General features: G+C 51.6%; 1 protein-coding gene across 1 annotated transcript in view; it reads right to left on the bottom strand.

The window, feature by feature from the left end:
* Window positions 1-26,785, bottom strand: part of Adgra2 (adhesion G protein-coupled receptor A2) — a 39,765-nt gene extending 12,980 nt beyond the window's left edge. The window contains exons 1-2 of the mRNA XM_059244503.1: window positions 26,480-26,785; window positions 11,516-11,587 (exon numbers count right to left, since the gene is read on the bottom strand). Of these exons, the coding sequence (XP_059100486.1) occupies window positions 11,516-11,587; window positions 26,480-26,754 (347 nt within the window). The 5' untranslated portion in view covers window positions 26,755-26,785. The remainder of the gene's footprint in view (window positions 1-11,515; window positions 11,588-26,479) is intronic.
* Window positions 26,786-26,915: the final 130 nt, after the last annotated feature.

The raw sequence follows: 26,915 nt of genomic DNA, 5'->3' as shown, positions 1-26,915 counted from the left end.
GACCTTCACACTTCTGTCTGAGGGCTACCCTGCTCCTTGGGTGGGGCATCCTGTCACTACAGGCGGGCGCTGGTTTTCTGTGGAGCTTGATTCCCTTCTAAGTCGGCTTTCCTACACACCCACCCAACCGGTCTCTTTAGCTTCTCTGGCCACCGACAAGGAGTACTGGTCAGAGAAATGTGTGCAAGCTCAAGTCCTGTGAAAAAGAACAAATCTGGGTTGAAGATCCTGTGGACTAACTCAGGGTTCACTTGCCCAATGATACAGAGAGTTGTCGTGTTGCAAATGGAAAGCCAAGTCACAATTATCTCGGGCTATCTTTAGTTAGCTTAATAGCCCCTTAGCCCTTACCTTTGTATCCAGCCTAACATCCTCCCGACTGTCAGCTAAGACCTTTGTAACTTAGCAGATAACCAGCTTCCTCAACCCCAAAGCTAAGAATGTCCCTCAGATAGCAAGTCTCCAGGAGAGCTGATTTCTCCACTTCGCTGTAATGCCTGCCTACTCTTTTCATAGATTTGGTAAATATTTGCACTGATTTATGGATTTCTTTGTTCTGGGGCTATCAGGTTCATGTCGCCTCTTCCGTGGTGGAACACGTAATGCGGAGCAAGCTGAATCCATTCCGAGGTCACGGTCACTCACCTGTGGCTCAGAATGAACTACCTTTTACTCCCTTTGAGACCAGAGCTGTGTTTTATGTCAACGTATCTAAAATGGCACAGGAGGCTTTGGATGGCCAGACAGGGACAAGGAGTGGAGAAATAGGAGACTAATCTTCCGGTTACGAGTTAGGAGACTAGGTTTCCCATGTTCCGTCACCCGAGCCACTCTAGGACCTTACAGGACTGTTCAGGGAAGCCACTGAAAAGAGCTGTACCTAACCATCAGAGGGAATTTTATAGTTATTGTATTCCCACAGATCTCTCTCTCGGGAGCTTGTGAGGAAACCCGCAGGGAGGCTGATGGGCCAGCAATACACTATGCCCTTGTACAGCTCCAAGCTGAGGTTGCCAATCACAGGTACAGATGAGGCCCAGGGCTAATAAAACCTGTGCAAGGTCTCCAACCCTGCCTCCTCGAGAGTATAGCCAATCCACCCACTGCTGTCAGGAGGTGGCAAAAAAACTACCTCCAGGCTGATCACAGCAGGATGGACGATGGCTCCTGGGGGCCATTCCACGCCACATGGTGTAGCATACCACCGGTGAGTCTCACAGCAGCCTCTGTTCAGTGGCTCAAACACCACCGAGGCAGGAGTTCAAATCTTGGCCCTCCCTCCCCTCCCCAGAGGCGACAACTAGTTCCCCAACTAGGGGGACATGCTTGTGCCTAGCTAATGGCACCAGCCCAATACCTACCACACCGGCCTCTGCTCTAAGGGCCACACTGGATACTGGCCCACTCATCTTCTGCATCATCCTCTATGCTATGGCTAGGGAGGGCTACAGATCTTGACTCACCTACCCAAGGCTCCATCAAACCCCGTCTTTCGTAAGCCAACACAGATTAGAACCAAGGTTGTGTCATCTTGTCTGGTCCTACCTAAAAGAGCTCAGGGGAGGGAGCAGGGAGCGAAGGAGGGCCACTCCTGGGGGAAGAAGATGGAACTCTAACAAAGGTATCTGGAGTCAAACTGGTTTCCAATGCTCTACCATCCCAGCCAGTTTCAAAGAGAGGCAAGGCAGCTTGGGTCTGCATAGGAAAGGCCCTGGAGACTGCTCTGAATTATGGACAGGAGAGAGTTAACTGGAGCTGGGTGAGAGGAAATGGGTGTCCAGGATGGGGAGGTGCTGTCCTATCCCACCAGGGGGCCCGTTTGTGCAGTCCCTGTTGGGGAAAGAAACAGAGACAAGAGGCAGAGATAAAACTTCTGTTTAACTAGGCTCTATCTCAGCCCCTCTCACACCCGACTCCTACGAGGTGAGTCCCCTCCAGACAGAAAGGAAAGCCAGCCTCAGGACTCTGCTTTAGAGAAAGGTAGAGTTCTGGGAAGGTGCCTCCATGCTGGGCACATGCAGGGAATGTGGTAGGGCCTGGCCTAGCCCTAGACTCCCTGCACAGCAAGACTAGAGGGCAGAGTAAGTCCCCCTGCCCAGGGCTGCCCTTCCTGCGCAGGCCCCTTTCGGCCATCAGGCTCCACCCTTTCATCCCACCCTCCTCTGTGGATCCAGCATGTGCCCCCTGGCCTCTGCTGGGGTCTGGCCGTTCTCAGAGCTCTGCCTCCCACCCCCATGCGCAGGGGCAGGCCGAGGGAAACACATTTCTCATTGTGTCACTTCCCTTCATGGGCTGCCAAGGGGCTGAGGCGGCAGCCCCCCGCCCCTTCCCTCTCTGCTCACTTGTGTTTATTCTCATTTCCTCCCCGCACACCCGCCCCTCCGTGAACCCCACCCGCCTGCCCCACTGATGCTCTGCAGATGGGAGCAAGGCAGCCGTGGGGCCCCAGCCCCTCTCTCTGCCCTGTTTCCAGCAGCTGAGGCACTGGAGGCCCTCTCTCTCCAGGGCAGCTTCCACGGGAATAGGCATTCCTCCCCTTTCCTCAAGGGAGGCTCAGGGGTGACCAAGATGGTCTCTTGGGAGTGAGTTTTCTAGGGGGTGGGACACCAGGTCTCGGGGGGCACAGGCCAAGGACTGCTCCTAGGGTCGGACCTTGACAACTCTTTGCGCCTATGGACAGCCCATGTCTCCTGGTCCCAGAATAAGGAAAAGTGGCTCAGGGCTGTACTCCCCAGGGACAGGAGGAAATGCCACCCTAGGACCTGCATAGTCTAGAAATCCAAGGCTTTTGTTAAATGACTGTTTGGAGCCCTTCCTGTTTAGCATATTCCTGGGAAAAGCTGGTGAAGGCCTGGACTCCCACCCCAGAAGAATGTTCTACACCTAACATTGGACACAGAGTCTTGGTGGGCTGTAGAATCCCGGCTAAGAACCCTTGCTCCAAAGAACTAGGGCTGGGGCTTTAGTGAGAGAGAACTTGCCTCAATGTGTGCAAGGCCCCAAGTTCCATTCCACAAAGCGGGGTAGGAACCAAACACACAGACAGACTGCTCCAGGTATGGTGGCACATGCCTTTAATCCCAGCCCTCTGGAGGTACAGACAAGTGAGTTCAAGGCTAGCCTGAACTACATAGTGAGACCCTGTTAAAAAAAAGAAAAGAAAGAAAGAAAAGAAGAGAAAAAAAGACCCTTGCTCCAGATTAATCTAAACTGGTTCTCCATTAATTAGCCGAGGTTATAAACCAAAGCTGTTTCTAGAATATGGGCTCTATGACACCCTTCTGCTTCCACAGAGCTCTGCTGTATATGGAACCTGGGAAAGAGGCACTGTGTTGATGGAGTATCCACATCCCCATTGCCTTTGACCCAACCTTGCTCATACCGAGTTCCCTTGACTCTAGGCACACCCTTCTCCCGCTGTGGGTGCCAGCATGAAAGAAGGGTCTCCTGAGAGCAGAAATGGAGGGAGACTTCCCAGGGCAGCCACGCCCTGTGCCAACCTTGGGAGAACAGAACCCCCGAACCCGCATGCATGAGTATGGCAGGAAGAGAAGATCGAGGCTAGCCGAGGCAGAGAAGATCGAGGCTAGCTGAGGCAGTGAGGCTGAAGCAGGAGGCTAGGCATTGGAGGCCAGCCTAGACTACAGATCCAGAACCTGCCTCAAAGAAATAAACAGCAGGGGAAGCCAACGCGAAGCAAAAAGCCCACAGGGCAAAGGTTTCCAAAAGAATTCAATCACAGTAGCCAAAAAAAGAGAAAAGCACCTAAACCTCCATCAATGCACACATGAGTAAAAGACTTAAAACATAGTGTGTTTAGTCCATGAGCGATCTACTATTTGCCCACAAAGAGGAATGAAGTGCTGATGCGTGTTAAAGCATGGATGACCCTGGAAAATGTTACCCTGGCTGGAAGGACCTAGTTATAGAAGACTCCATATTATATAATTCTATTTATATGAAATGTTCCTAACAGGCAAATCCATAAAGCCCGGAAGCAGATTAGTGGTGGCTTAGGGCTGCTAGAGGATTGGGGAGTGACAACTAATGATTCAAGGTTTCTTTTGTGGATGATGAAAATGTTCTAAAATTAGAGAGTGGTGATCACACAGGTTGCTGAAATATACCAAAGCCCGCTGGCCGGTGCCCTTTCAATGGGTGGCATAAATTACGTCATGTTAGATTTGTTAAGAGTGTGAGCTGACGTGACTGTGTGTGTGTGTGTGTGTGTGTGTGTGTGTGTGTGTGTGTGTGTGTATGTATGTGCTCACACACAGTCAGGCCGAGCAGGGTTGTGCAGAACTGGCTCCTCCTACCCCCCCCCCCCCATAGACCTCCCTGCTTGTAGGTCTCAAAACCAAATTATAGGTTTGCTGGCCACACAGCAACTTTCCCTCAGCCCTTCAAGGTTTCCAGGGTTCAACTAGAAAGTGCAGGCTGCCTGCAAAACTGGCTAGAACACCCCTGTAGGTAGAGAGGCTGGAAGAAAAGAAGGAGTCCTGTGGCCAAGGACATCCTTTATGGCCCCACACTCTCACCTTCCCACCTCCCAGGACTTCTACCCCAGACACCATTCTACAGATATTTATTGAGCACATACACTGTGCCAGGCACTTAGGCTGGCCAGGGCAAACCAGAGGGGCTGTCCCTGAACTTGTAAGCCACCCCGTCAAGGCTTCAGCTGTCTTGGAGTCCAGGACAGCTTCGAAGTGTCCGTCCTTCCTCCCCGGCGGCGTTAGTGGGAACGAGAATGGAAAAGAGAGACAAGAGCCCCAGGCCTCACCCTGGGCCCCGCCCACAGATTAATGGAAACCACCTGGCCAGTGAACAGCCCATTCCCATGAGCATCTGCTTCTAATGAGTACCCCAGCACCCGCTGCATACCAGCCCCTAGGGCTCATTAATCTCATTAGGCAATGACAAATCATCCCAGGCTGAGCGAGCTCCCCTCCTTGGGCCCTCGGCTCCAGCTTCACACAAGCTGCGGAGGGCCCACATCCACCCGGAGCCTCACACCCCCACGCGTACTAAGTCCCTCCCCCTTGACCTCTTCTGGGGGCTGCCTGAGCGGTGGTCTCATGGGTGGGCATGGAGGCATCTCACCGAGCCCTGAAGAATTTTCTAGCAACCTGTTCCTCGTCGCACGTGACTGGTGGGGGATCTGGACAAACATACAAGGCACCCGAGGAATGAGTCCTCCGCGCAGGGGTAGCGGGGTGGGGGTGGCTCTGTGGTACACGGCTTGTCCAGCATGCGCTGGGCCCTAAGCAGCAGCAGCACCACCACCATAAAAACAGCAAAAGCTGGCCCTGCTGACACACAGCTGATTGTATCTGTAAGCCTCAGCCCTCCAGAGGGTAAAGCGAGGCGCACACGGAGTTCTAGGCCCTCAAACAAACAAACAAAAAAGGCCTGCAAAATGGCTCTGCAGGTGAGGGTACTTGGCACTCAGCTTGACAACTTGTATTTTATCCTCAAAACCCATTTGGTGGAAAGAAAGGGTAGACCCCAGGACGAGGTCCTCTGATCTTCATACATGTACCACGGCATAAACGTAAAATATTAAGACAAGAAAGGGACATCATTACGTTTCGAACACATAACTGCCTGAGTAAGCCTGGGAAGTCTGGACAGCTACAAAGAACGGGAGACCAGGCTAACACCTTACGTAGAACGCTTCAGAAGAGAAAGGCATGGACGGCACTGTCTTCACTGAGGAAGCCTGTGCTCCAGTGCTCTAGAGATAAACTCATCTAATCCCCATAACAACTTCTCCAAAAAGAATCCCTAACCCCATTCTCCACATGCGAGGCTCGTGGAAGCATCCAGAAACAAATGCAAGGAGCAGGATTTGATCCCAGGCCTCTTTATACCAGACTAAGGTCATGCTTTATTTCTGTTTGTTTTGAGAGGGTCTGGGGTATAGCTCTACAGAGCTCGCCCTGGCTAGCCAGGTCCACATGGTGAGTTCTAAGCCTGCTGGGATTACAGGTGTCCCACCATGTCTAGCTACTACACCTGGCCCTGGCTCCTGCCACTTACCCTGCCCCAGATGTCTTTCCTTTAGGTCACAAACAAGCTTGGTCAGAGGGACCTTAGGGAAAGAGCACTTTAGGCATGCCTGGGCCCTTCTGTACACTCCCTGGGCTGACCATGAATTGCCTGCAGCAGACAGGATTTCTGGCTCATTATACCCAGGTGATAGAGATGGGTCCCCCTAAATCCTAGACCCACCACTAAGGTCCTCCTCACCACAATCACTCTCCATCTATTCTGCTTCCCTTCCTCTGCCCTTCCACCCCACATTCACACAGATACCCCTCTCCACCTGCTTGTACCCTTCCCAGCCTCACTCAGTCAGCACCCTGAATTCCAAAGCAGATAGATGGCATGCGTATCTACTGCCCACTCTTGGCCATCAAAGCCACCGACACACTGAGACACACACACAGACATACACATACTATCCTTTCATCCATTAGCAAAGACCCAAAGGGCTCTCAGCAGTGGGGGGTGGGGGGTGGGAGGGTGAGGGCACATTCTGTGGCCTTACCACTGCAGTTGCTAGACCAGATCCCAGCCCTCCCCTAGGACTTGGCTGTCTACAGACTGTGGGATATGGAACTGAGATGGCCTCAGCTGCCCATGCCTAAACATCCGAGTCCCACTGGACAGAGAGATCAGTGTTTCCTGGGCACCAACTACACACTAGGCCACAATGTCACAATTGTGATGAATAGGCCCCCAGTCTAGGGGTCATCTGGCACGTTGGCTTCCAACTTCAGATGAGCATGAGAATTGCCTTCCTGCTCGATAAAATTCCCAGGCCCCATCTGACCCAGTGACTTACCATCTCCAGGAATGAGACACAGGGCTTACATGACTTATGGGCCCTCTCCCTACCCTAGCACAATGGTTAGTCCTATACGTTCATCCAGCTGGGTGTCATGGCATGTGCGGATAGGCCGAGCTACTCATGGGAAGAATCGTTTGAGCTCAGCATTTCAAGGCCATCCTGCTGGGCCACACACCGAGACGCCCATATCAAAACAACAAGCAAACCACTCCTGTTAGACCCTGCCGGGGAGGTGTTCTGCAGATGTGGAAAGATAATCAGCTGACCTTCAGGAGATATCTTCAATAATGCAGTTGGACATCCTGTAATCGGACGAAAGCTCAGGAGGAAAAAAAAAAAAAAACTGTGGAGAGGAAATTCTGTCTCAAGATAGCAGCATCTTTTCCTGTCTGACTTCCCAGGCTGCCCTAGGAGTTTGGACTTGACAGGCCCCACAATCACGAGAACCTGATTTCTTAGAACACACACTCATCTATCAGCAAGGAGGGACCAGCAAGCTAGAAAGCCTGAGGTCCCAGCCCCACCAGGTGCCCTCCTTACTGGGGTGTGCACAGCCTTTGCCCCAAAGGCTCTCTCTCCACTTCACTGAAGTTCCGATCTCCCCAGGCAACAATCTGATCTCCCAGGAAAACAAGATGTTAAGTCCATGACTAGCCTCACTCTATCCCCTCCCTATTTTGACAATGGGTACCCCACACCTAGCAGCAATTATTGGTCACTTCAACAGTGGTTCTCAACTTGTGGGTTAAACGACCCTTTCACAGGGGTAAGTTACCTAAGACCATCGGAAAGCACTGATGTTTACGTTACAATTCATAATAGCACCCAAATTACAGTTGGGAAGTAGCGACAAAATAATTTTATAGTTGCAGGGGTCACCACCACATGAGGAGGTGTATTAAAGGTTCGAAGCATTAGGAAGGTTGAGAACCACTGCCCTAGCAGGTTGTGATGTTGGGTTTCACCACTTCAAAAGAGAAGAGGCAAATGACTACAGAGTAGGAAGAGAACAGGGGGGTGTAATGGTGTGTGTGGTGTGTGTGTGTGTGTGTGTGTGTGTGTGTGTGTGTGTGTGTGTTGAGATGAGGGCTTACTGAGTTGCTCATCCTGGCCTGGAACTTCTGGTCTCAAAGAATTTCTTTGCATATATGTCTCCCAACACATAACACATCCATTTGTTATTTCCTGGGTCCTGTCAGTAGAGAGAAAGTAAATAAATGGCCTGAAGGCAGGCACTAGGTCTGCTGGCTATAACCCCATCACTGGGATCAGGGCCCAACATATAGAGGAGCTCCATACATAGCTGTCACATGAATAGAGTGATTCATACCAGCAGAGCTCCCAGCTCAGATTGGGAATTTTATTTAATTCTTTAATTTGTATTAGTTTTGAGACAAGGTTTCACTGTTTGCCCTGGCTAGCCCAGAACTCACTATGTAGACCAGGCTAGCCTCAAACTCACAAAGATTTAATTCTCCTGAGAATTAAAGGCATGTGCTATCATGTACAGCCTTTTTTCTTTAAAAAAAAAAAATAAGGTTTTTATATAATCCATATAATCCAGAATGGCTGCCAATTCATTTATGGGCATTTATCACCACACCCAGTTTACAGGTGCTGAGGACTGAATCTAAGGTTATGTGCTTTTTTTGTTTGTTTGTTTGGTTTTTTGTTTGTTTGTTTTGGTTTTGGTTTTGTTTTTGAGACAGGGTTTCTTTGTGTAGCCTTGGCTGTCCTGGAACTTGCTCTGTAGACCAGGCTGGCCTCGAACTCACAGAGATCTGCCTGCCTAGTGCTGGGATTAAAGGCGTGCACCACCACCGCCCAGCCTTGTTCATTCTTCCTGGCCGATTGGGCCATATTTGAGGCCTCAGAGCTGGGAATTCTTGCCTTTCTATCTTTTCTCATGGCACACTCCTCCAATACCCAACAGGCTGGCTATCAAGACATCCTTCCCCGTGCTTTCAAAGACCCACTATGCACGCCCCCTGTCCGTGGTGCTGGGGAGAGGCAGTCAATTTGGTATTCTGTGTGGGCAGGAGGGAGAGTAGTCCTTGTATCTCCGAAGGAAGAGGAAACAAAATGAAGCAAGAAGACAGATGGAAGATGCCAGAGGGACCACTGGAGATTCAGAGAAGTGTTTGGCTGTGGGTGCCAGGAAGGAAAACGTAGGTTTGCCTTTCTCCCAAAAGAATCCTGAAAAAATGTTTGGTTTCCTGCCCTCTTAAGATCAAGACATAAAATTGGGCAGTGGTGGTGCATGCCTTTAATCCCAGCACACGGGAGGCAGAGGCAGGTGGATCTCTGTGAGTTCGAGGTCAGCCTGGTCTATAGAGGGAGTTCCTGGACAACCAGGACTACACAGAAAAATGCTGTCTCAAAAAACCAAAAAGAAAAAAAAAAAAATCAAGACATAATGACTCGGGTTAAGAGCACTGGCTGCCCTTCCAGAGGACCAGAGTACAATTCCCAGCACCCACATGGCAGCTCACAACTGTATGTTAGCTCCAGTTTCAAGGGACCTGACACCCTCACATAGATATGCATGCAAGCAAAACACCGGTGCACATAAAAATTAAAACAAAAACAGAAAAAAAAATCCAATCCCAAATGCTCAGTCACATATGGAAGAATGAACATGTTCCTTCACCCGTAATCCCAGCACTTAGTGAAGCTGGAGGGCCAGCCTGGGCTACATAACAAGACACACTCTCTCTCTCTCTCTCTCTCTCTCTCTCTCTCTCTGTGTGTGTGTGTGTGTGTGTGTGTGTGTGTGTGTGTGTGTGTGTGTGTATGTATAGCCCTGGCTGTCCTGGAACTTGCTCTGTAGACCAGGCTAGCCTCAAACTCAGAGAGCTGCTTGCTTCTGCCTCCCGGGTGCTGGGAATAAAGGTGTGTGCCACGACGCCTGGCCATAAGGCTATCTTAAAAAAAGAAAAAGAAAAAGAGAGAAAAAAGAAATCCCAACAGAAGATGCCATTAGAAGCCAAGAGGTACAGGCTGCAGACGGAATGAGGACCCAGGTTCCCACTAGGACCATGCCACATTCTATATAAATGCGACACCTCGGGAGAGCCTTTCTCTGAGCCTCAGGCATGAGCTTACCGATAGCCTTTGGTCATTATCACAGCTATGAGTTGCGGAGTCAGAGGACCCTGAGCACAGAGCTGTGACCCTACACCATACCACTCTCACCTTTCTCCCAGGACCCTCTCCTGTCTCCAGCCTGCCCCAGATCACTTTTCTGACCCCATGTGGACTTGGCCACGTTTGTCTCCCACCAAGGTCACTCAGTCTCCCTCTTCACCTTGGTGGGTTTGGCAAACTCTTTCCCTTCCACTGTGTAAGAAAGCTGAACACAGTTAAGTGGACATCTCATCTCTGCTGCCCTGGACTCTCAAGTTTTGATGACGCCTCCTTTGAATATGTCTGAAAGAAGCCCCCAAACTCTTTTGTGGTCACAGGTACAGAGACATCTGTGATCTCCACCACGCTGAAGTCACACCTTCTTCATTTATATTTTCCAACACACGGATCCAAGGCTTGGGAATAAAATGGTACAAGAGGGGCCAAGAATCCTACTGCATGAATTAGGAATGCCTCAGAGAGGGAGAGGAGAGGTTGCAGAGGTGGGTATGGGTGGAAAGGAGAGCAAGAATCAGTCCCCAGGAGGGAAGAGAGCCCAGAACAAGAGCCCAAAGTGATGGCACAGGCTGGGTTCTGGAAGCATGGCAGTGGCTTAAATGCAAGCCCTCGTGTGGCAGGTTACATGACTTAGTCCCTGAGTCAGGTGTCCTGTTCTGTCATAGCTGAGTCCTCAGCCTTCTGCATTCTCACTTTCTTAAAGCCTGTGGCCCTGCTGGGCAGTGGTGGCGCACGCCTTTGATCCCAGCACTCGGGAGGCAGAGCCAGGTGGATCTCTGTGAGTTTGAGGCCAGCCTGGGCTACCGAGTGAGTGCCAGGAAAGGCGCAAAGCTACACAGAGAAACCCTGTCTCGGGAAGAAAAAAAAAAAAAAAAAGCCTGTGGCCCCTAGCTCCTGCTCAGTAACTCTGTCCCACAAACCGCCCCCACCCAGCCCCAGGGGTCATCAGCAGGAGAGGAGGGCCTCCAGGACAGAGCAAGGACCCTGCCCCAAAATGCAGCTTTACACGGGCGGGGGGGGGGGGGGGGGAGGAGAGTCAGAAAGGACTGAGCTCTCGCCCTCTCCATCCAGCACTCTGCCTCCTCCAGGCTTTGTTTGTTGATTTGTTTTTCTGGAAGGAGGAAAAGAGGGCTCAGTCCCATTAAGTCTCCCTCAGCCATTTCATGCTGGGCCCCCAGCTGGGAGGAGGAGGAGGAGGCTGGCTCACTCGGCCCTCTCAGCTAATTGCTCATTAAAGAACATTAATGAGCTGCCTTTCACCTCACCTCCGCCTAGAACAGCGCAGCGTCCCTGGCTTTTGCCTAGTTCACCGGGCAGTCCCTACGGAAAAGCCAGTTGCTCCCAGCACGCCATATCTTCTACCAACTCCTAGACCAGACCTGACTGTGCAGGTTCTAGCCTCACCTGGCAACCCAAGTCCCTCATCCTTCCCAGAGGGACACTCCCACCCTTGACTAGCACGCCCCACCACCACCACCACCACCCCACCTTGCCCACACACTCCTGGGTACTTACAACTTCTCCAGCAGGTAGAGTCCCAGGAAGGATCCATTTCGGAGAGCAGTAATCTTGTTGTTGCTCAAGAGCCTGGAGAGACAGGAAGGACATAGAGATGTTAGAAGCTAGATGGTGCAAAATGCAGACTGAGTGGGACCCAGGTTCCCAAGATGGCCACGCTGCACCATGAAAATGCCATTCACTATCTGCAGTTAGGCAGCAGGCACCCCACCTACCACTCTAGGGGGTGGCGTAGGGAGAAGCTGGTGAACAGTCCAGCCCTAGAGAGAGCTTCAAGTCATGGGTTTCAAGCAATGATGCAGTGAAGGACCCATAGACTGGATCTGATTTGAGATGGGGCTCAGCCGATGTTAAAATGTGACAGCCTACTTCCACTACGGAGCCTCAATGTCAATTCCTCTGAGCCTCTGCCACGCCCACCGCAGGGTTTCTGTCCTTGTGGAAGCCCTCCCTCCCTCAATCCAAAATCCAGAGCAGAGTGATGGGGAAGACTGGCCTCATCTGGGTCAGGTATAGAAGAGGAGCCCTGAAGCCCCGCATGGAGGCACACTCCTTTAATCCCAATGCTTGGGAAGTAGAGGCAAAAAGAGCAAGAGCTTATTGAGGCCAGCCTGGGCTACCTGGGACCCAGCCTCAAAAACAAACAAACAAAAAACAGAAGGGAAGGAAGGGGAGGAGGAGGAGGAAGCCCTGGTGGAAGAGTTTTCCAACACCCTCCTTGGAGCCCAGGACTCTACAGAAAGGTCTCCAGTCCAGAGGGGCTGAACCGTCACTGTGTCCTTGCCTCCCCAACCTGTAGAAAGATTGACAGAGCCCTGGATCTGACAGAAGGCTAGGCCTCCCTTCTGCAGTGCCTGCTCCGACCGATGTTCTGTTTGTTGACCGGTTCTGTTTTTGGGGAGAGGCCCCCAGTCTCCTCTTTGCCCACCCACTTGGCCTTTTTCTCCCAGACTTCTTATTGGGAGGAGTTCCAGACCAGCCAAAGGGTTCAACCCTCCAGTTAATTGCTTATTAGAAAGTTTTAATGAGGCCTCTCAACCCAAACTCCTGGCAGCCCTGGGCTGGAGCAAAGGGTTTCCCTCTTCTTTGCTCTGCTCTTACTAGTGGAAAACTCACTGGAAGGCCCAAAGTACAAACCTTAAAGATGTCTCTGGAGTAGACAGGCCCTGTGCCCTATGGTATACAGAGGGAAGGGGCTAGGAACCAAAAGTAGAAGAGCTGTCAGAGATCTGCTACCCCCCAGGCCTCATGGGAGTGAGTCAATGACCCCATGAAGCAGGGAAGGAGCCCCAGGTCCTGACTGGGGGCCTTTGGAATTCTAGGTAAATGCTCCACTGCTAGGCTACATCCCAGGTCCAACACTGGCGATGTGAGTGGGAGGGGGTGTCTCTGGATCAGTGAATGGGTTAGACACCTCATCTTTCTTCTCCCTCCAGATAGAGCTCCCCCAACTTCCAGTACAGTCTAACAGTCCTTCCAAAGGTGACAAGGGGTGGTTTCCAGCAGAAGAATGACTTAGGGGAAATTACTGGGTGTCCAAAATGCTACACACACACACACACACACACACACATATGCACTCGGTGATGTATTATGTCTCCCAGTATACTGTGTCCCTCAATAAATTTATCTGAGGATCAGAGGAAAAAGCCAACCACTATAAGTAAATATGGAAGTCAGGCAATGGTAGCACACGCTGTTAATCCTATCACTTGGAAGGCAGGGATCTGTCTGGATCTCTGTGAGTTCAAAGCCACGCTGGGAACAGAGCCAAGCATGGTGACACGCGCCTTTAATCCCAGCACTAACCATAGAGGTCTGGAGATCTGTACAGACAGACAGGAAGTGACAGAGCTGGGCAGGAAGAGGAAGTGATGTAGCTGGGCTGAGAGAGCAAATGAGTGAGCAGAACAGAAAGGCATATAGTTGTGGGTATACAGGAAGTAATTCTCTCTCTTTGGAGACGGAGGTGTCAGTGAGGTGAGGTTAGCTTGTGGCTTTTTCTATTTCCCTGATCTCTCAGGTCTCAAGCCCGATATCTGGCTCTGGGTTTTTATTTAATAAGACCATTTAACAATTCGTCTACACACATACACACACACACACGCACGCACGCACGCACGCACACTTCATCTTAATATTCCAAAAAGCACATCACTGATACCATCTGTGTGCTGCATACTTGTAACTAGCATCCAGGAAGCTGAGACAGAAGGTTCAAGAACTAAGGGATACCCTCCACTACAGAGTAAAACATCTATCTCAGAGAAAAAAAAAAAAAAAAAAAAAAAAAGCATACCATGGCAGAACTGAGCTACAGCTCAGAGGAAGGACATAGAAAGAGCATGTACTTAATGTGCGTGAGGCGCTGAGTTCAACCCTAACACACACAGCAAAAACAGAACGAAAACCAAAAGGTCCCTCAGACATGGGAAAACTAAGAGCTTTTTAGCAAACTCCCTTTCTCTTGTGTTTTGGACCCAGGATGCCAGTACAGGGCTCCTTTTCACAAGTGGAGAAGCCACAGAGAACATTAGGGCTCAGGCTCGGAAAACGGATGTGATCTTGGAGTGGGAAACAGGTCTGAGTTCTGGGCAATGTCTGAGGATTGGGGATTCCAGTCTGAAAAACACTGACATTAAAAATCCTACTCACTAGCTGGTGTGGTGGTGCATGCCTTTAATCCCAGCACTCAAGTGCAGAGGCAGGCGGATCTCTGTGTTTGAGGCCTCAGGCCATTGAAGGGATACATAATGCAGCACTCTCTCAAGATAGATAGATGAGAGACAGACAGACAGACAGATAGGGATGGATGGATGGACGGACGGACGGACAGACAGACAGACAGACAGATAGATAGATAGAAGCAGATCTTGGGCTGGAGAGATGGCTCAGCAGTTAAGAGCACTTTTTGCTTTTGCAGTGGACCCAGGTTTAATCAGCACCCAGAAGCACACACCCATCCATAACTCCAGTTCCAAGGGGACCCAGTGCCCTCTTCTGGACTCTGTGGGTAGCAGGCACCCACGTGGTACATATATATATGTGTGTGTGTGTGTGTGTGTATATATATATATATATATATATATATATATATATATATATACACATATACATATACACATGTAGGCAAAACACAACCATAAAGTATATTTTTTTATCTTAAAAAAAAAGGCACAGTTGTTTTTTTTTTGTTTTGTTTTTTTTAAAAGGTAAATCTTTAGGCCAGGTATGATGGTGTGCACACCTTTAATCCCAGCACTTGGGAGGCAGAGGCAGGTGAATCTCTATGAATTCCAAGTCATCCAGGGCTAAGACTATCGCAAAATAAGTGAGTAAATAAATAAATATTTTAAGAAAAGTTTTTTTTTTTCTTATTCCTATACTAGGGGACAGTAAGATGGTTCGGTGACTAGAAGCACTTGCTGCCAAGAGGAATGACCTGACGTTGGTCCCCAGAATCAACACAGTGGGTGGAGAGGAACGGGTCCTGCAAGCTGTCCCCTGACCTCCACACGCACACGCACACCCACACCCACACAAATAAATGTAGGGGGAGGTCCTGAACTAACAAACGTTCTTACTCCCTCTTTTCCTGTTTTTCCTCCCTTTTCCTCTCTCTCCCTCTCTTCCCCCCTCTCCTTGCATTCTCCTTAAAAAAAAAAAAAATAGTGAGTGTGTGCACACGGAAGACATCATGGTGCTCGTGCCAGAGGTCAGCTTGCAGAAGCTGGTTTTCTGCTTCTGTCACGTGGGTTCTGGGACCAGGCATGGTAGGAAGTGCCCTTACCCTTTGGGCTATCTTGACAGCCCTCCTTTCCTCCCCTTTCCTCTTCTTTTCTATTTATTCTCTTAATTATGTGTATGTGTATCTGTGGTGTGAGTGTGTGCAGGTCAGAGGAGTTGGGTACCCTGGAGTTGGAGTTACAGGTAAGCCACCTGATGTGGGTACCAGGAATGGAACTCTGGAAGGGCAGTGCATGCTCTTAACCGCTGGGAATCCCTCCAGTCTCTGCTCTTTCTTCTCTCTTGAGACAGGCTCTTGCTCCATCATCTAAACTGTCCTGGAACGCATGATCTTTGTGACTCTACCTACCTATCACGTGCCAGGATTACAGGCATGAGACATCTTGCCAGGCAGAAAATGCTTTCTAGGGCTGGGTGGTGGTGGCACATGCCTTTAATCCCAGCACTCGGGAGGCAGAGGCAGGAGGATCTCTTTGAGTTCGAGGAAAGGCTCCAAGGCTACATAGAGAAACCCTGTCTCAAAAAACAAACAAACAAACAAACAAAAGAAAATGCTTTCTAATAAATAATTCTTTTATATACTCCCAAATATATATTCATATCCCCAAATTTCCAAAATGAGCGCCTGAGTTCCCAGGTAAAGAATCCTATTCAGAGGAACACATAAGTGGTAATGGGGTCCCCATATTTCCCTGCCCTTCAGCCATCAGTCCTAATCCCTCTCATATATCCCAAACCTTTAACTTATAGCTGGCCCATAGAAATACAATGTGAACCACGTGTGTGATTTAAAATTTACTATCAGTCACGTTTTTTAAAGCGTGAAACTAATTTTAATAGAATCTGATTTAACCCAACATACCCAGAGTCTTTTCATTTCAATGTGTAATCTATTTACATTTTTAATTAGGTATTTTATTTCTTTCAAAGCTTGGTAATCTGGAGTGTATTGTACTCCAACAGCACATCTCATTTCAGGCCAGCCATGCTCTAAATGTGTGTGACTAACACTGTAGGGTTCAGGAGCATTGCAAACGGTGGGGACCAGCCTGCGAGGCAGTCCAGGATGAAACTCGGGACCATACCAACACATCTCTTAGCCTGGCCAGCTCCCGAACACATTCTTCGGAGACCTCCTGCAGTTGGACCCCTTCTCTACATACCTCTGTGCTGGGGACAGCTGCAACCCACGATTTGGGCTTGACCAGCACAAATGCCATCCCCTAATATCTTAAAACTCACCTTTTTTTTTTTTTAATTTCTAGATGCAGAAACTGTGATCCCGATCTCCACACATACAAAGGCGGGCATCAGGCAAACAGCTCTTTATCCTTTTCCGATGGGCCCCCTCCGGGTGGCAGTGCCCACTTTTGACAGACTCCAGCTGCATGGTTTGAGCCCCCAAATACCCAGAATTGGATTTTTTTTTTTTTTTTTTTTTTTTGCTTTAAATCCCCTGAGCAGGCCAAGGAATTTTACTTTAAACCTGTATCATCCAGAGAATGTTCGTGGGTTGTTATTGTTTTGTATGGATCTGGGAATTTATTTTTTACTGGTGCAGGGGATGGAACCTAGGGTCTGGCGCATACTATACTCTCAAGTCTGGAGACGTTATGGGCAGGTGAAAATCTGGACGTTGCAGAGCTGATAGTGAGGTGGCTGAACATAAATACACAGAGAGAGAGAGAGAGAGGAGAGAGGGAGAGAGAGAGAGAGAGAGAGAGAGAGAGAGAGAGAGAGAGAGAGAGAGAGAACCTCCATCCAATAGGAAGGAAAAAATGTTCCCACCATTGTTAACTGTGTCGTGGGAAGAAAGCCGGGAAGCAGCCCCGGTGGAGGAGGGAGCTATGTCCCCTACAGCTCCATCCAGCTGTTCTAGACACAGTGCCAGCGTGGGCTTTCTTTAAACACCACCACCCCGCCCCCCTGCCCTGTCAGATCGCTCCTCCTCAGGCTATACTTCTCTCACACTACTGCCTTGCAGGGAGCCAGCCTGGCAAATCCCTTCCAACCACACTAACCCTACAGGCCCCCCAGAGACCTGGCTAAGCATCTTTGACTTCTGGCCCCACCCACCCCTCCTGCCCTCAGCTCATACTTTCAATGGGAAGGAGGACCAGGCCCCCGCGGTTGGTCCCCTCTTCTCTATTCCAGAGTTTGAAATCTGGCCAACTACAGGGTACACCAAGGCCATTCCAGAATCCTCTCTGGGTTGGGGGTCCTATTTTTAGGGAGGAGAGTGAACACAGAACTGCCAATGAGGAGGCCAGTGGAGCGGGTGGCTGGCGTCTCGGAGAGTCCTTGCGGCCTCTGGGTAGCCACAAGAACTCACCAGATACCACTCCCACATCAAAAGTGACCCTAAAGGACTCATGTAGGCCTTGCTCTATGGGGCGTGGAACCAACATGTGCCGGCACCAAAAGGTTCTCACGTGCCCAAGAGAGTCGATGTATGTGTCAACCTCCCTCCTCAGATCCAACAGACTGGATAGTAAGGACCCACACTCCCTAGGGTTCAGCGTGCCAGTGATTTAGGCCTTCACCGCTTTGTAGAGTGTGGGAAAGGCCTGGCACCGGTACCCGCTGCTGCTGGTATGTGGTAACAGGGAGCTGAGCAGTGAGAGGGAGGGAGGCTGTCTGCTTGCTGATAAGCTCCGCTATACCATTCAGGCCAAACCCGAGCTCCCGGATTGTCCTGTAGGATGGAGCTCAGGGCCTCTGGGTGTTTCCAGTGCCTAATAAAGTGCCTGAAACCTAAAATATAATCAGCGCCTCTAGGACACAAACACTATGCTGGGTGTGTAACTCAGTGATAAAGCGCTTGCCCGGTACGTGAAAGGCCCTGCATTTGATTCCCCAGCATAAACAAACAAACAAACAAATAAATGCTATGGATTAGAAGTTAACAAATGCTTAATATGCATGACTACCAAACATCATACTTTATCAATGAGTAATAAGTACCGTGTTTAATGAAGGATTATAGGCAAGGGGCTGGAGAGATGGCTCAGCAGTTGGGAGCACTGGCTGCTCTTCCAGAGGACCCAGGGTTCAATTCCCAGCACCCGCATGGCAGCTCACAACTGCCTGTAACTCCAGTTCCTGGGGGTCTGACACCTTCACACCAATGCACATAAGATAAAGTTAAATAAATTATTTTTAAAAAAATGAAGACTGCCCTTCGGCGGCTTCCTTTCTCTTTCTCTAGGACAAGTAAGGTGCCATGCCCACTCCTGAACTGCCTCCCCACTGCTTTGCTTGGCTGGAAGCCTGTCCAGGCAGCCCTGAGGTGGATCTTCCTCTTCCAGCCTTAGCACTGTCCAGACACTGCCCTAGACACAGAGCAAGCCAAAGACAGCCATGGGTCAAGGCCAAGACCAAAGAGACGTTGTCTCATCCTGACTCCCGCTTATTGGATTTCCTCTCACTTTTCTTGCAGGTCTTGTCTCCTGCCTCTAAATATCTCTACAAGGGTACACGACTTGGTAAAGAGTGGGCAAAACCAAGGCATTTGGGCTAAGATGGAAAAGGAACGGTTTTGAGCTTTAGAACTGAATCTACAGGTGGAAACCGCAAAGTGCTACAGGTGTTTGTGGAAGCTGATGAGGGAGAATTGGTGGGGATTTTGTGGCCCCGGAACTCTTGCTGGGACACAAGAAATGGTGTCTGCTGTAGCAATCTACACTTCGACTTTCAGAGAAGCATTCTACAGGGGAAAGAGGGGGAGGTGGAGATCGGAGGGAGGGAGGGAGGAACTTTCAATCTACCTTAAGGACTACCGACTGTTCCCACTATTTAAAATCCTACCGGTGAGATCCAAGCTCGTGGATCCTTCAAAATGTAAACAGAGCTGGGGGTAGTAAAGGTCTTGGGTTTAGCACTCAAAGAGTCAATAAATACATAAATCCCAACAGATTAATTTGCTATTACCTTTTCATTGATCTCTGAGACAGGGTTTCACTGTGCAGCCCAGGATGTTCTTGGTCCAGATGGAGCAGCATCACACTGGCTGATCAATCGTTCACACTTACACATAAGTTAGTCCCTCAATCTCTCCTCCCTAGTGTTAATTTTGAGCCCAGACCTGCCCAGCACTGTACAGCTGGATCCTCTCAGTCTCCAAGGCTGTAAAGTCCCTGGGACAAAAAGCATGTCTCTCAGCTCCTTCAGGGGACTGGATGTGATTAGACACTGGCTGAGTGAATGGGGGCAAGCAGAGTACCCAGGAAGGGAATGCCCATTGGGAAGGAGTTCAATGCAGAGCCAGCTGTCCCAGGTCAAGGGCGGTTCCCTTCTTGCTCCCATTCCTATTCCACTATGCTGCCCAACCCCGTCTATAGGACTGAACATCCATCTTTTCCCCAGCTACCTGGAGCCACTGCTCCCCCATCCATAGGTGAGGCAGAAAGCTGGGAGATGGTCCGGGAAAGGCGATGGAAGACCTGGAGAATTGATTGAGAGACCAAAGGTCTTCCAGTTCCTGGACCAGAGTGTCTTCACATGCTCTGTGGGGTATTTTACACTTGTACTAGTTAAGCCATTACTAGGGGGTTCGAGCCCCTTTCCCTGAACGATGAAGGACAGAGTAGATGGATCTGCCTTGCCGCCAAGACACCTAACTCCAGGGCATGCCCACTCTGCCTGCCTGTCCTTGGAGCTGCCTGAGAGGCAGCTGTCCATCCCAGAGCAGGAGTGGGCTGAGGATGCCTGCTAGGGGGCCAACTCTGACTCTCTTAGCTGGGGCGTCTTATCTGGTTTTTTTCTCCTTCCAGTTTGGTTTGAGATTTTTTTTTTTTTTTGGTTTTTCAAGACAGGGTTTCTCTGTGTAGTTTCGGTGCCTGTCCTGGATCTTGCTCTGTAGGCCAGACTGGCCTCAAACTCCCTCTGCCTCCAGAGTGCTAGGATTAAAGGCCACCACCACCGGGTGCGCGGGTGCGTTGTTTTGTTTTTAAGGCACATACATACCTTTAATTCCAGCACTCTGGAGGCAGAAGGAGTTAGAGGCCAACCTGGTGTATGCACCAGGCCTTGGAAGCCACCTGGGGTGGGAGTTACAGGCATTTGTAAGCTGTAGGGTGTGAGCGCTGGAAACCAAGTCCTCTGCAAGAGCCGCAAGTGCTCTTTACCACCAGCCTCTCTGCTTTGCGTTATTTTTTGTGTTTTTTTTTTTTTTTTTTTTTTGTTATTTTTGTGTAGCCCAGGCTGGCCTTGAACTGGCAATCCTCCTACCTCCGCCTCCTGGGTGCTGGGATTACAAGTGTGGCACACCACATCCAGCTACTACAGTAGCTTTTGGCAGTGATAAAACATTTCCTCTGGGTGTGGTGGCACACACTTTTAATCTCAATCCTGGAGAGGCAGAGGCAGAGGCAGGCAGATCTCTGTGAGTTCAAGACCAGGCTGTTCTACATAGTCACTTTAGGCCAGCCAGGGCTATGCCAGACAGTGCTACATAGTAAGACCCTGTCTCGAAAAACAAAAGAAAACAAAAGTTCTTCTTTAAATTTCCTTCTGTCTGCTAACTTTTTTCTATCTCAGCAACCCAACTCAAGTGAAGAAAAGGAGAGCTATGTTTTAGAGGCCCTTCAATCATTCAAATCCTAGTGCTCCATGCTTCTGGGTCATGCCACCAGGGTCTGTTACCTCCAGAGAGCAGGAAGCCTCCCAGATGCCTGGGAAGCTTCACAGTTCCCAGTCTCTGTCCTGATTGCTCTTGAAGTCACCTGCGGAGGTGACAAGGGAGCCAGAAGCCCTCGGAGGAGGGCTTGGTGAGCTAAGGAGGGGCAGAGTTCTGCACAGGGGACCCCAGCCCTTACCAGCCTTTCCCACCCTGGGGCTGGCGTTTCCTCCAGTCTACAGCACACGTTTGGACCTCCCCACACAATTCCCAGCAAGGCAGGAGCCCTGATAGCCGTGGGGGCTGGGGGGAGAGGGGCGCCCATGCCTCCCCTTTCCTTTCCAGCTGGGAGATGTCTGGATCCTCTGCTCTGGCTACACCTCCCTCCTCCTCGGGGTCACCCCATAGCTTGCCCTCACCTGGGCCCATCCATCTTGCATACCACCCAGTTGTGCCCCATCCCGCCTCCCCTGCCTCCCGGGGGAACATGAAGGAGAGGGCTGGGGGAGTGTCAGCTCACTCCGGCTTCTCCCCCGACCACTTTGCCCTCCCTCCCCCTCCCTCCGTGGTCCAGTCCTGAAAGCAAAGGAATGTTCTGGAGTTTGGGAAGGATGGGGGCCCCTCGGAGGAGGGAGGAAGGGGAGGAGGCAACTCGGTCCTGTCAGTGTCTGAGCCCTAAATAGAACACAGCAGCCAGGCTGGGGGAATGAAAATAAACAGTCCCTCTCAGCGGCCCTTCCTGATGGTCCCTCAGCTCGGGGGCCATTTCCCTTCTCTTTTTCCCTCTACTCCCTGGCCCGCCTCTCCCTCAGGGGTGATGGGAGAGTCACTGCTTCTAGGCTAACTGTGTGACCACGGGGAGCTCCCCTACCCTCTCTGGGCTTTGGCGAGGAAGCACGGACAGAGGCTGAGTTGAGAGGAAAGACCTGGACCGACTTAGAAGCGGCAGAAGAGGGTCTTATCCCGATGACACACGTGTGGTGGGGTACATTTACAAACAGAAAAATATGACCCCAAATGTAAGCGTCAACCGACAGAAGGTTCCTGTTACACTAGTTTGCTGGCACGTGGTGGGTAGATTCTCAGAGTCACCATCAAGGACTAGGCTGTCGCACCCTTCACCAATTCCATGAGAGCCCACGAGAAGGGACCTTAGGGTTCAGAGTCCATGCACATGTCTTGATTAATACAAGCAAATAGACTTCCCTAACCATGTCCTGGTACCATTCGGGGCTGAAGTATATGTACGTCTTTGGGACCTGGCCTAAGGGGGTCTCAATCTCTTAAGTGCAGTAAATAATGCAATCCAAATGGGGGGGGGGCGGGTTCTGCTTTCCTCACAGGGCTCCCCTGAAACAGGGCCATCCATGCATTGCACCCTAATATCTGGTACCAGGAGTCTGAAGGATAGGCGTTCTCAAGGCCACAGAGCAGGGGCAGTCAAAAATCTCTGGCACCTGGGCAGGCCATCTACAGCCCCTCATGAAGGTGGATGGGAGGAGTCAGGGAGGCCCTGGGATCCCTCCTCTCTCCTCACTTGGGATAGGCAAGGGGGTCTAGGGGCTCATGAGGTGGGAATAAGACCTTCACCCTAGAGGGCTTGGGAGTGTGCTAGACTCAAACCTCCCGCATCTCTCCATCTCCGGCCTCTTCCCTCCTTCCTTTCCTTCTTTCTCTCCACTCTCCCCCTCCCCCTCCCCTGCTCACAAAAGCTCTCTGTACACAGCCACTTCCTCTGGCCGCTGTCTCGGAGCCCAGACCTTATGAGAACCATATGGGGGAAAGAGGGTAGAAGAGAAGGGGGTGGGGAAGCAGGCTGGGCCCGCCCCTCCAGCCAGCATCTTTCCACTGCCCTCAGGCTGTGTGCCTGGTGGTTGGCACACTTTGCCCCACACTCTACTAACTAAATTCTGGTGGTTGAATTGCCTGCATCCCAAGCCAGAGCTGAGAGTCCCCAAGGGAGATCTTTGCAGAAGAGCCACCTCCCTGAGGCAGGAGAATCGGCAGGGTCCATCCATGAGGGGCTTCCCCCTACCTCTCCCTACCCAGGACCATCAGATGCCCAGCATGAGCACCCCAGCTAGAGCTGGGCACATGTGTGCACACAGGCCCTTCTGCCCTTTACAGGAGCGTCTGTCATAGGCTGAGCAGGTTGCTATTCTGGGGGGGATGAGCAGTGATTTAGCCCATGCGTGCTCCCTCCTCACTCAGCCTGAAATGGTTCCAGGTTAAGAGGGCTCTGGTCCTGCTGGAGAAAAAATTAAATGGATTTTAAATATAGAGTTTGGGTCCACTGGATCCCAAATAGCAAGACCCTCATCTGGTAGAAACATTTAGACTCAGTTAATCCCACACTGATCCACCTAGCGATCCCTCTAATCTCTCCAGCCTTAGCTACAAAGCCTTAAGATGTGGGCCCGGGCTTGCTGATTCCTAAGACCCTTGTCAGTGCAGACGAAGTGGGAATTTATGGCACTGGCTGGTGTCCTCTGAGGTCCTCCTGGGGAGATTTCCTTCCTTCGGCAAATATCTATTATCAGTCCTTCCTGGAATCCCTTATTCTCAAGCCTCCACCCCCTCTGCCTCTCAGAGCTAAGGACCAGAAAGCAGGCCTTCAGCCACTGCCCAGGTTGGAGAGGTTCCCACTCCCAGCAAAACCCTCCCCACCATAAGCCACCCACCCTAGGACTTTTCCCCTCCGAGAGAGGGCTCATAAGGGCTCCCCGCTCGCTCGGGGCATTTGTACCCACAGCTGCCCAGCAGACAGGGCTGTGAGGCTGGGGGGTTGGGGTGAGAAATGGATCAGGAAGGAAGCCAAGAGCTCTGCTTTCCTGGAAAACTGCAAATGAAAGTCCACCATGGAGGACACAAAGCAAAGGGTGGGGGAGAGGGGACCTGCGGTCTGCAAAAACAGAGGGCAGGAGTTGAGATAACGGGGCGGGCGGGCAGCGGGCGGAGGAAGGACTTTCCAATGAGGTAAACAGGACTGTTCAAGGGAGGCCCCCTCTAGCAGACAGGGACCTTATCTGGCACTTGGAGTCCTAGCCCTAAGTGTCTGCCAGGCTTCTATCTGGAGGGTTCCTGTGACTGGGAGCTGGGGGACCCATTCCGGAGAGGAGAAGAAGGTCCTCAGTGGGACTGCAGCAAATGTCTGCGAGGGAGGACACAGCCACAATGTAAAAACAGCCGGCTCAAGTCTGGCTGCTCAACCCGGTTGACAAGCTAAAAAAAAAAAAAAAGAAAAAAGAAAGGGAAAATCTGTGTGGAAAAAAAAAAAGAACACAGAGGAGTTAGAGAGGGCGAAATGAATGTTCTGTTTTGTTTGAGACAGGGTCTCCCTATGTAGCTCAGAATGGCTTGGAACTCACTGCCCTCTGGGATTGCAAGCACGACCCCCGCACCTACCATGACTCCCCCACTTATAAGGGGGTTTCCACCCTGTCGGCATGGAAAGGGGAAGCAGCACCCCGTTGACAGTCTTTCTTTCTCATCCCAAGATGCATTTTGGGGTGCGACAGCTTTGTGCTTGGACTGAGGATGCTCGCCTACCTTCTGCTGAGAAGACCCCTGGGTCTTTTCCCTTCAGAGGCTGCTGGCCCGGGTAGGGGGGACCATCAGGATCATAAGTGGGGAAAGCTAAGACAAACATCTGGAGAGAGATGCAGAGTCCATCCCACTCCAGACTGATGGATGAGTGGGCTTCCCTGGTCTGTCCTTTGCACTGTTCAGTCAGGTGGGGACCAGTCTCTCCAGAAGGTATTGTGTGAGCCAGCTAGGTGAATGGCCTGAGAGGGGAGGGGAGCCTTTCCTTAAGGGTGGGCTTGAGGCTGGGGCAGGAAAGTAAGTTACGTCGTTTCTGCTGCTACTTTGCCATGATATATTCTCACCAAGAGCTGGTCTCACTCCTTTGAGTGGCGTCGATGGGAATTAGCCATGGCTGGAACGCATTAGTTGCCAAATCATTCTAAGATGTACTGCAAAATCACTTTTCTATTTTTTTCCCCCTCCCTTCCTTCTGCCTTGACCATGTTAGGATTCCCTAATCCCCACCAACAGACATACAAGAGACATCTCCCACACATGTGAGTGTGCTGAGCCTCAGGAGCATGTGCGGTTGCACAAATCACCTCCACCCCCAGCTGCACCATCACTGTGCAGCTGTGTGACACAAACATCAGCCCAGCTAGTGCTCACGAGCAAAACACTTTGCTCCTCCCTAACGAAGTAGGCTGGGAATGCCCAAGCCTTCTACGACCCTTAGCATTACTGGACACTCGGACCTACTGTGAAAAGTCTTAGCAGCCACTGCCATCCCCCAGAGCTTGCATGGAGGCTGAACAGGGAAGAAATGCCGCCTCCACTCAAGGCACACAGGCGTGTGCATGCACACACCCCAGCTGGAGAAAATGCAGGCCAGCTGGCTAACATCACAGGCTGACCAGTTGTGTCCTGTCAGGAAGCCGGCAGCCTCTGAACCCACCAGAGGACTTACTGTATTGTTCTGGGGACAATCGAATAGATGAAGCCAGCCTCAGCTCTGGGCTAGGGGTGGCTGGAGAAACGGTTGCCTCCGCGCCGGGGTCAGGATGACAGGGAAGGGGAGGCGGTTTTTAGGCTGGATCTTGAACAGGAAAGCAAGGAGTCACCGCTAGGGCGCGACCCTCAACTCCACGTCGTGCGTGGAGCTTGGAGCACATGGCCAGCACAGGAAGCCGCTAGGGTGCGGGAGGCTCTCCTCGTGCGGTTGCCGGAACTTGAGACTCGGGTTAAGGAGCACAGGCGCTCGTGACCAGTAAAGCAAGGGCTGAATCGGGCCCCAGAAGAAAGGAGAACACTGGAAGGAGCCGGGAGGCACGTGTCTCCCTTCAACTGGGTTGTTCTACCAAATCTTTGAGCAATTAAGTCAATCGATAAACAGTCAAGGCCTGTATTATTTCCAGGGGGAGTAAAGGAATAGACCAGGACCCGCTGCCCAACCGGAGTTCACTTCCCAAATGTGGACAGTGGGAGAGAGCCCAAGAGGGAACTGGGACGCGGAGGGGGGAGCAGGAGGGTTCATTCAGACCAGAAGCTCCAGCATTCCAAGACAGGCTTAGCGGAGCTCACTCGCCTCCTGCCCAATGAAGCCCGGCTGGGAGCAGAGCTCCACAGGCCCGGGGCGGGGCACCGCAGACTCAGTTATCCTAGTTAGCGTCCAGGCTCGCCAGCTGAGTCCAGGAGGATGCCCCCTCCCCGCCCTTGTGGGGGTTCCGAAGCCTCAGTAAGAACCACAGCCATCTAGGGGGCCCCTGGCCCGGATCAGCCTTCCCACTCCCACCCAGCTCAGGGCCCCTTAAGGCTGCAATGCTAGCCCACCTGGGACAAGGGACACGGATGTCCTTCCAGCGCCCACTCGCACTTCACCTGTGCAGGTGAGAGGACTCCGCGGTGCCTCTCTCTCTGGGGCACACCCTGGTTCCCGAAACTCCTATCCTTCCTCTAACTCAAGTTTCCCGGCTGATGCCTGGACTCAAACTTTACCCAGTCTCTCAAGTGGCAAGATCGCCCCCGTGCTTTTGGGTCCCACTCGTTGTCCTGATCCGGCATAGGGTACTCACAGGGTGATGGTGCCGTTTGGCAGAAGGCCGGGGTCCGGAGGTTCGGGGAGGTCCCCGCCGCCGCACACCACCCTCCTTCGAGCCGGGTTGTGGGCGCCGCCACTTAGTCCCTTGGGCCGCTCCCCAGAGCACTTGCAGCCACGGATGGGGACCGGGCAGCCAGGCGCACCCCGAGTTCCGGGAGCCAGGAGCAGAAGACACAGCAGCAGCAGCGGCGGCGGCAGCAGCAGCAGGCGCACGGGCGGCACCGGCATCCTGCGTCCCCCGGCGCCCATCAACCCATCGCCCCGCGGGGACCTACAGCTCAGGAGCCAGACGGCGCGCCGGCCGGAGGGACCCGGGCGTGCTGGAGGCGTGCTCAGCGGGAGCCCCGGGCGCCCGAGGGCGGGGCGGGGGGCCCTGGGCGGAGGCAAGCCTCGGGGTCCCCGCTGCGGCG

This window comes from Peromyscus eremicus, chromosome 17, assembly GCF_949786415.1.
Source record: "Peromyscus eremicus chromosome 17, PerEre_H2_v1, whole genome shotgun sequence".
Classification (NCBI taxonomy): Eukaryota; Metazoa; Chordata; class Mammalia; order Rodentia; family Cricetidae; genus Peromyscus; species Peromyscus eremicus.
The sequence above is the reverse complement of the archived record's forward strand: the minus strand, read 5'-3'. Positions and strand labels throughout refer to the sequence as shown.